Source organism: Vespa crabro, chromosome 5, assembly GCF_910589235.1.
Source record: "Vespa crabro chromosome 5, iyVesCrab1.2, whole genome shotgun sequence".
NCBI lineage: Eukaryota > Metazoa > Arthropoda > Insecta > Hymenoptera > Vespidae > Vespa > Vespa crabro.
Window position 1 is genome coordinate 4,080,851 of NC_060959.1, and position 9,412 is coordinate 4,090,262.

At 24.8% G+C, this 9,412-nt stretch overlaps 1 protein-coding gene across 15 annotated transcripts in view; it reads right to left on the bottom strand.

Moving 5' to 3' along the window:
• The window catches only part of LOC124424138 (TLD domain-containing protein 2), a 226,875-nt gene that overhangs the window by 68,143 nt on the left and 149,320 nt on the right, over positions 1-9,412 (bottom strand). For 12 of the 15 annotated variants that reach the window (XM_046962753.1, XM_046962751.1, XM_046962750.1 and 9 more), the window contains one exon: positions 442-510. The exons of the other annotated variants lie outside the window; for them this stretch is intronic. In XM_046962753.1, coding sequence (XP_046818709.1) covers positions 442-510 — 69 coding nt within the window. The remainder of the gene's footprint in view (positions 1-441; positions 511-9,412) is intronic. 15 annotated transcript variants of the gene reach the window in all.

Here is a 9,412-nt window from a genome sequence, read left to right on the forward strand (position 1 = left end):
ATTTTTTATTATTTTTTTTTTTAATATAAAATTTGTATAAACGTAGAAGTGTCAATTAAAACAAAAAAGTATTAAAAAATATTCATGATTATTTTTCTTTTTTTTTAATACTAATTTTAGATACATCGAATTATTTGTTAATGTTAAATTTATTTGTCCGAATTTCCATGTTTTTGTCGTTTTGATAATTTTATTTTAATATTTTTCTTCCATTCTTTTTTTTTTCTTTTTCTTTTTTTTTTTGGATGCAACAAATAAACGTAACTTCTTTCATGTTTTGACATTTGCGAAATACGCAATATGTAATTAATTATGAAAATAAATAAATAAATAAATAAATAAACGAACGAATTGTAATGCTTTTTTTTTCGGTCACGAATATCTATTAATGCGAAACACTGTGGATCGATGAAAGCTCTTGTTACGATGTTACATACGTACCTGGTGTAAGTCCCTATAAGACTCTCCGTAGATCTCGAATGTGTGACATCTTGGGACATTCGCCTGGACCTGATGTGTAACAAACAATCCAAAACAAGGCCAATAAGAATACATGCAGTCTACATGCAGTGGAGCTTAAAAAATGATAAGATTAAAAATGATTGAGCAAAAATTGAGAAAAGACAGAAAAGGAAATAAACGAAAGTAAAAATAAGAAAAAGAAAGTTGAAATAAAAATAAGTTAACGAAAAGAAAAGAAAAGAAAAAAGAAAACGAATATAAAAATATAATGAAATCTAATAAAAAAATATAAATAAGATATAAAAATGAGAAAAAGAACAAAAATAATTATGAAAAACAATATTTTATTCGGAGAATTGATCCCTTTTTTTTTTTTCTTTTTTTTATTAAATAATAATAATAATTTATAATAATAACAAAGTATATATATTTACAGTTTCTTTTATTAATAATAATTATAATATCAATAATAATAACAATGGGAAGAACAATTTTTTCACAAATTATGTAAAAGACATTACACAAATATGGACTATCGTTCTCTGAAGCGAGAAAGCATTAGAAATAAAAAAAAAAAAATAAAAGAAAAAGAAAAAGAACAAAAAACAAAAATTCAAAAATAACAATAAACATTTCAAAAAACACAAAGGCGTAGGCTTCAAAAAGCGTGCGGCGTTTTTAAAATCGTTATTGTGCAAAGAACAATCGAGATGCAAAATAAAATTTTGCAGGTGGCGCGGGTATGAGGAAGGCGAGAAGAGAAAAAAAAGCATCTTTTAAAAAAAAATTATCAAATAAATTATCCGTATTTCTGTTATTTTTTTCTTTCTTTTTTTTTCGTAAACAATAACTTCGTAACTTTTCTAGTTCTTTTTTTATTTCTTTTCCTCTCCTTTTTTTTTTTTGGAAATAACGTAGAAAAAAGTATCTAAATTATTTCGTAATAATATTATATTATTATAAGTTTGGTTATATGTATCCAATATAATTATTTTCTATATTTTACGAGTAAAATTATTGCGAATAAATAAAACAAACAAATAAATAAATAAATAAATAAACAAATAAAATAATACTATGTAATATTTTTTCTTATCACCGTTTTATTTATTACATACTTTCGTCGGATAAATATTGCGAACAAATATGTCATTTTTCAGTGTTTTTATTTTTTTTCCTTGATTTCGATTCTTTTCTTTTCTTTTCTTTTTTTTTCTTTATTCTTCTCTTTTAACGGTTGAACGCAACGAAACGTTTCTTTCGGCAGATTAATTATCTTCCGGTAGGAAGTGAAAAGCGTTTATCGTGAATGCATTCTCTAACATTCACTCTACCTTAACCATCATCACAACAACTCCCACTCCCACTCGTTCAACTCCATTTTCACCATCGCGCTTTTGTTTGCCACATTGAATGTGTCAGGGAGAATTTACGATTGTCGAAAGATAATTCGTCATTTTTTCTTTCACGCCCTCCCTCTTCCCCACCCCCATCAAGTCGAACATTGAAAATCTTTTAATCTATCATATCTTACTAATTCTTTTGTTCTAAACAGAATGTTTATAATATGTTAGAAATAGAATATAATGGCGTATGAAGAATCTATTAAAGATTTTAATCGTAGTTGAGAACAAAGTTACGATAGATTCGAAATGCCCATTCTAATTAAGAATAATAATCCCATAAAGTTTTCTAATAAAAAAATTGTTTTACACTGATTGTTACATACAAGCTTATTCGAAATACAATATTATAAAAGTTAACAGTCTTTAGATCTATTTGAATACAATCCTTGACTCTTTAAACGTGCACGCGTATTAATTGTAACATATTAAATTTTCCAATTCATATGCGATAATTAATTGTACGCATTGTATGTAATAATTATAACACATGAAAATAAAGGTATATAAAAAAAGAAAAAAACTTTAACTGTCCCTTTAAATAATTCATTATATGGGGTTGATCAATATAAGTGATATAGGAATTTTCAATAAAAAAAAAAAAAAAAAAAAAAAAAAAAAAAAAAAAAATACTAGTATTATTTATTTACGTCTGAAATATTAAAAAATATTTCACTGAACAAATTTCTTTCTATAGCGTTGATTTTATTTAATTTTATTTAGATATAAAATACTCCATATTTTCAATAAAGAATATTCTATACTGTTAGTTATTTATTAACTTTATACATTCATTCATTCATTCATACATTCGTTCATTCATTCATATATGCATACATATTATATACATGCATGTATATATACATATATATCATCTATAACGTTGCATTTTCTCTAGTGATTGTGTGATAATTCTATTGAAATGTTAACAATATTGCAATGACCAATTCAATGAAGTATAATTGCATGTATTTTATGTGACAATTAGAAAACAAAAAATAATAATAATAATAATAATAATAATAATAATAATAATAATAATAATAATAAAAGAAATTAATTGTTCCTTTAGAAAATATAATGTATAAATTGATCAATACAAGTGATGTAGTCAGAATTTTACTAGTATTGTTCATTTAGATATAAAATATTAGAAAATGTTCCACTAAACAAAATTTTCTCTATAACTTTATTTTTATTTATACATATAAAATACTACAGATATAAAATACTAAAAATAAACAATTTAAAAATTGCGCGATTATATTTATTGTTCAATAAAATGAAGTCATAGAAATTTATTTTTCTATCGTTTTATAAAAATGTTTACATTCCGTATAAAACAGTTATCGCCGTCGGTAAGGGAAAAAAAAAGAAAATAAAGTAAATTACAGATTTCGTTCTTACCGATTCGAACAATAGATAAATAAGGAGAGAATGTTAAAAGAGGAAAACATTAAAAAGTGTTAGTCAAGCTAATTGAAACGGAATAAGTTTACATTTTTATGCTTGGAAGGACGAATGAGAACTCGAAAATCTTTAAGAGATGTGTGTTACGTAGATAAAAATAGTTAAACGATTGGCAATTTGCCATTACTATGAGTAACCTGTTCGTGCAGCACGAGACTTTCGAAATCGCATAAACGCACATACGCGTAATACATAAATATATATATATATATATATATATATATATATATATATATATATATACAATACATAGATACTATATGCATGTACGTATATATGTACGTATGTAATTATGTATGTTTGTATGTATGTATGTATGTATGTATGTTGTATGCATTTATGTACATATTTATAAAGAGAGGAAATGACTACCGTGAAGATGTTTCCCTCGATTAAAGCAACTAAGAAGTTCTTTGTGCATCCAAGCAAAACAGGTGCTCGGTTTACTCTTATATATGAAAGATTATTTCTAACTAAATAAATTCATTATTTATGACGACATTGATATTTCATCAGTTTCGTATCATTCGATATACGACTTCGTTCTTATAAATGAATTGTTGTTATCCTTTTTCTTTTTTTCTTTTTTATTTTATTTTTATTTCATTTTTATTTCATTTTATTTTTTATTTTTTATTTTTTTTTTTTTTTTTGATAATTATATTCCTTATCAGAACCGAGAGTACGATTTTATTGGAGGGTCGAATTCACCGCGTTTCAATTTCACTCGAATCAAATCAATTTCGATTCGAATTAACAAGATATTCCATGGATTTTTTTTCGATTTAAACTTTTCCTTCTTTTTTCTTTTTTTTCTTTTTTTAATTTTTCATTTCAACGTATACCAATCGTTTGTAGTATAGCGAGAATAATAAAATAATAAAATATCGATGATAGAAATGAATAAAATTTTCATACATATACATAGTTGTATGTACATATCAGTGTATATGTCGATACATATATACGTATTGATACAAATTTTACTTGTTATATTATAATAATCAATAAAAAAAAATAAATAAATTATATGAAAAATATATATATATATATATATATATATATATATATATATACATATACATATATATGTTATTTATTTATTTATTTATATTTTTATTTTTATTTTATATATCTATATGTACGTACATACATACATACAGAATTTTCGATTTAAATCAATCCCTATCGAATATCTGTGAAACAAAAAAAAAAAAGTAAAAAAGGAAAGAATAAAGAGATACGTTGGGAAATAAAAGTTGAATGGTTTCGACGTGCACGTAACACGAAATAAATTCTTTTTTTTTGATTCTTTCTTCTTTTTTTTTTCTCTCTCTTTCGATCAACGTATAGAAGATATCAAGGTCAATTTTATTTTACCAAATTAATTCATATATATTTTTTGATTGGATCGTCATTACGTTTTTAATAATACCTATATACAATACACATGTACAATGTTAATGCATATACCATAGGTATATACGAGATGTACATTTGTACATATATAAAAAGAAAAGTTTCAATAATTCGACGAACGAGATAAAAATTCGATTTATAAGATAAAATATCGATTCGATTCGTGTCCTCGTAGATAATTGAATTTTAATTGATCGTCGTTAAAACGCGAATACCTGCACAATTCGTTTACTTCGTTAGAAAATTCAAGGGATAAAGTGAAATACATTTTAGATTGCAAATTACGATCGCTAATTAATTAATTAATTAAATAATTAATTAATTACTTTCGTAACACTAAGATCGCACAATTTACAATTCGAAAGAGGAAATCCTACGGTGTACTGTTAAGAACTTTTTATTATGGCCGATCGATCGATTCTCAGTCAAGTTATGTATCTTGTAATTAAAGCTGCACCGCGAAGAGAATAATCGTTTCTTTCGTTAGTTGGAAAAGAAAACTGGAGAAAGTAATATAAATTACTATGTCGTAATTACGTAGAACCAGATGATTTTATAAAAATGAAATTTCTTTCTCTCTTTTTTCTCTAAAGAAAAAAGAAAAAAAGAAAAAACAAAAAAAAAAAAGGAAAAATGAATTAACAATGCGTTGGTACTTATCCGTTACGGTGATTTGTATTTTGTAATTGTCTTTTTTTCAAACGATTTTTTAAAAATAAATATTATCGAAATATTATTTCTAGAAATAACATTCATTTTCTTCATTTATCGTTCTTGTTAGATTTTTTTCTTTTTTCTCTTTTTTTCTTCTTTTTTTTTCTTTTTTACAGAAAATAAGAGTTTCAATCAAACGAAAGATAACAGTCATTAAGAGTTAAATAAAAAGGTTAAATAAAAGGATTGTAAGGTTAAAGGTTAAATAGTCATATATTAATATACACTTTGACGGTTTTACCAAAAAGAGAGAAGGATAATTTTTATGATGTGTCTTCTTTTTTTTCTTTTTAAGCATATGATTTATTTTATTAATAAAAAATGATTAAATGTATTTATAGCGACAATATACGTCGAAAAATATTTATCGACGAAAAAGTTTTAAGAAATCGTCCTATTGGAATTAAGCGGAGTCGTATTATCAAAAACGAAAAAATTAAACAAAACAAAAAAGTCAATTCTTCACGACGCTGATTTTTAATGTTTTCATTGAATAAAAGAAATATTGATCGATTAAATTTACAATTAAACGATTTCCGTTGGTTTTTAACAATTTAAAAAAAAAAAGATAAAAAAGAAAAGAATAATTATGTTCCTCAAAAATAAAATTTTTTTCGGACGACAAAGAAGACTACGATAATGATACGAGAAAATGATCGTGCCAAATTTCATTTAAATCGTTTTCGTAGATTTTAAAATATCATTGGCACCGATTTGAAAGACGATCGTTTTAAGAAAACAATGTTTAAAGTTTAAAGTAAATATTATGCCGAGAACTCGACAAATTTTTTGAATTTTCTGAGAATATTCTTAATGTATAAAACTATCGAATGAAAATATTTAAAGAAGAAAAAAAGATCGATTTCTTTTTTTAATTTATATTTGTAGATGTAACTCGTTTAGATGTTTTTAGCTGTTTTTTTAATTCTTATTTTTGACTTCTTTCACACCGTAGGAATTTTTAAATTACATGCCTTTTTTTATTCCTTGCATTTCGCCCGTAACCTTAACCCAAAACCTTAACAATATAGCGGCTAACTTATTACGGCGTCCGTAATTTGTCTTAATCTTCAAGTTTCATTTTAAAGATAGGCATGCTAATATATCAAGTCGATTTGATTTCATTGTGAAAAGAAAAAAGCACAAAAAAAAAATTGTACGTGATTGATGAAAACTAAGATTAGTTCATAGTTGAATCAGCAGGAAAAGAAAAAAGTGTGCTAATAACATATATTAGTTCCCTATCATTGCGATCATTTTGATATCATGTAGCGAGATGGTGTTATTATTGATGTTATATAAAAAAAAGAGAGAAAAGAAAAGAGTAAAAAAAGAAAAACGTCAAAATAATTCTTTCAATGTCATTCATTCGTTCATTTTTCGATTTTTCGATTAACAGCATGATACAAGAAACATACAATAAGAGATAGAAATAAAAGAAAAAAGAAAAATTCGTAATAAATTAAGAAATTATTAAAACAAATTAATAAAGTAATTAATTAAAATAAGAATTATTTTGATTTTTACTTTATAATATGTTATTGTGATTTTTGCGATTAGAGAAGCAATCTGTGTAAAAAAAAAGAAAAAATCAGATAAAAAACAAATAAAAGAAACAAAAAAAATATAATTTAGTACTACAAATGGTATAAAATAAAAAATGAGACCAATTTTTTAAGATTTCTTTTTCCTTTTTTTTTTTTTAATTAATTAATTAAAACTACTACTAATTTAATTGCATAACTTTACTGTCGCAATTTATATCCTAGACGCAATATTATTATAAATGGAAAAACGTATTAAAGAAGCAAAAAAAGAAAAAATGGAGGTAAGAGATAGATTGTGAAAATGGTTTTTTACTTCAATCGACAACGTGTCACTTACGTTGATGAGATGAGATAAAAAAAAAAAAAAAAGAAAAAACAAAGAAATAAAAAAGAAACGAAAGAAATATTTGCAATAAAAAAATTATTCCGTTAAAGCATCATTATCATTTTTAATTTTATTATATATTATATAAAAGTAATCTAAGCCAAAACAAAAAGAAAAACGAAAAAAAAAAACAGAAGAGAATAGAAAGTTTTAAGATTACAAACAATATAAAACAGGATGAATTCATTTTTTTTTTTTTTTTTTTTTTTTCATAATATATATATATATATATATATATATATATATATACTTATTTTTTTTTAATTAAAACCACGTCTAATTGCGATTTAACATTGTCAAACAAAATTACTGTTACAATGCAAATCCCAGACAAGATATTATCTTGTAAAAAAAAGAAGAGGAAAAAAGACAGAAGAGGATTAAAGGAGATAAAAAAAGAAGAAAGAACTAAAAAAAAAAAAAAAGAAAAAAGACAGGGGTAAGAGGTGGGTGGGTGGGTGGGTTGGTGTGTGTGTTTGTGTGTTCGTGCGTGTATGCGAGGAAGTGCAGTATGGGGAAAGGGGGAAAGAGGGAAGATTGAATGCGTAACGCGTTTTCTTTTACGTCGTAGACGATAAGCGTAGGACGAAGGCGAATCAATAAGCTCCGTTTCACGAGCAAGTGCTTTATCTTGTCTCGATGGATATAAATAATAAGACCGATGCGCGTTGCCAATCTATGAATTTCCCCATCCAATAAAAACATCGACACTTTTCTTACGAGTAACTTTAACGCAATTTTTAATGATTTATATGGGGAATTCTAGATTTCGATCGATAGTTCTCTCTTTCTCTCTCTCTCTCTCTCTCTCTCTCTCTCTCTCTCTCTCTCTCTCTCTCTCTCTCTCTCTCTCTCTCTCTGTCTTTTCTCTTTATTTCAAATTTTCATTTTTCTTTTAATTTGTTCTTAATTTTGTTGTCATTTTTTTGTATTTTCTTTCATTTCCCATTTTTACTTTTTTCTTTTATTTTCCTTTTCATTTTTTTCTGTCTTTCTTTTTATTTCTTTTTTTCCTTTTTTTTCTTTTTTTATTTATTGTCTTATTTTTTACGAACAATAGTTTTGGTCAAGCAAAACAACAGAAGACGGTACCGTGCCGAATTTACAACGAGCAACGTTACGGATATTTACGCTGAATGATTTAGTAATGCGTCTGCAGTTACTGCAGTGTCATGGCGATTTGTTTCCTCCGACGTAAGTACTTAGTTACTTACGTGTTCAATTTCGACATCGATTTTCTATGTAGGCAGATAAAGTAAACTCACTAACATATGAATTAATGAAAAATAGTAAACGTAAATGATGAAAAATGAGACGTGTGTCTTTAGATGAAATAATTTTTTTTATTTTGTTTTCTCTTCCTTTCTTCTTTTTTATAATCATTTAATATTTATTAGCATGAAATTAATATTTTAATTTTATCGACATTATATATATATATATATATATATATATATATATATATATTTCTTTTTAAGAAAGTATATTTTTGAATAATAATGAAAACGTATTTTAAATAATTAAATGTTCGAAAGAGAGATAATTTAAATATGCAAATGTACGGACAATGAAAGTTCCATATGTTCTTTTTTTTTTTATAATAATGATTTTATTGCTTTTTCCTTTCTCTTTCTATTTTGCTTTCTCTTTCTCTTTCCTTTTCTAATAATATGGTTTCGTTTGCTCGAAATGTAATGGAAGTATTTTGAATAATAAAATGTTCGAAAGAGAGACAATTTAAATATGTAAATTAACAGGTAATGGAAGTTCTATATTATTTTATAGTAATAGCTTTGCCATTTTCTTTTTTTCAATTTGTTTCTTAATTGTAACAATAGTTTTACATATTACAAACAATAGGTTTTTTTTCTTTCAGCTTATTTTCTTTTCTTTTTTTTTTTTTTATAATAATCGTTCCATTGAATTTTCGATTTGCTGACGCTCTTTCACTTTGGTCTTATCTTTTCTTTTTTTAAATAATCATCAATTCGATTGAATAATAATAATAACAA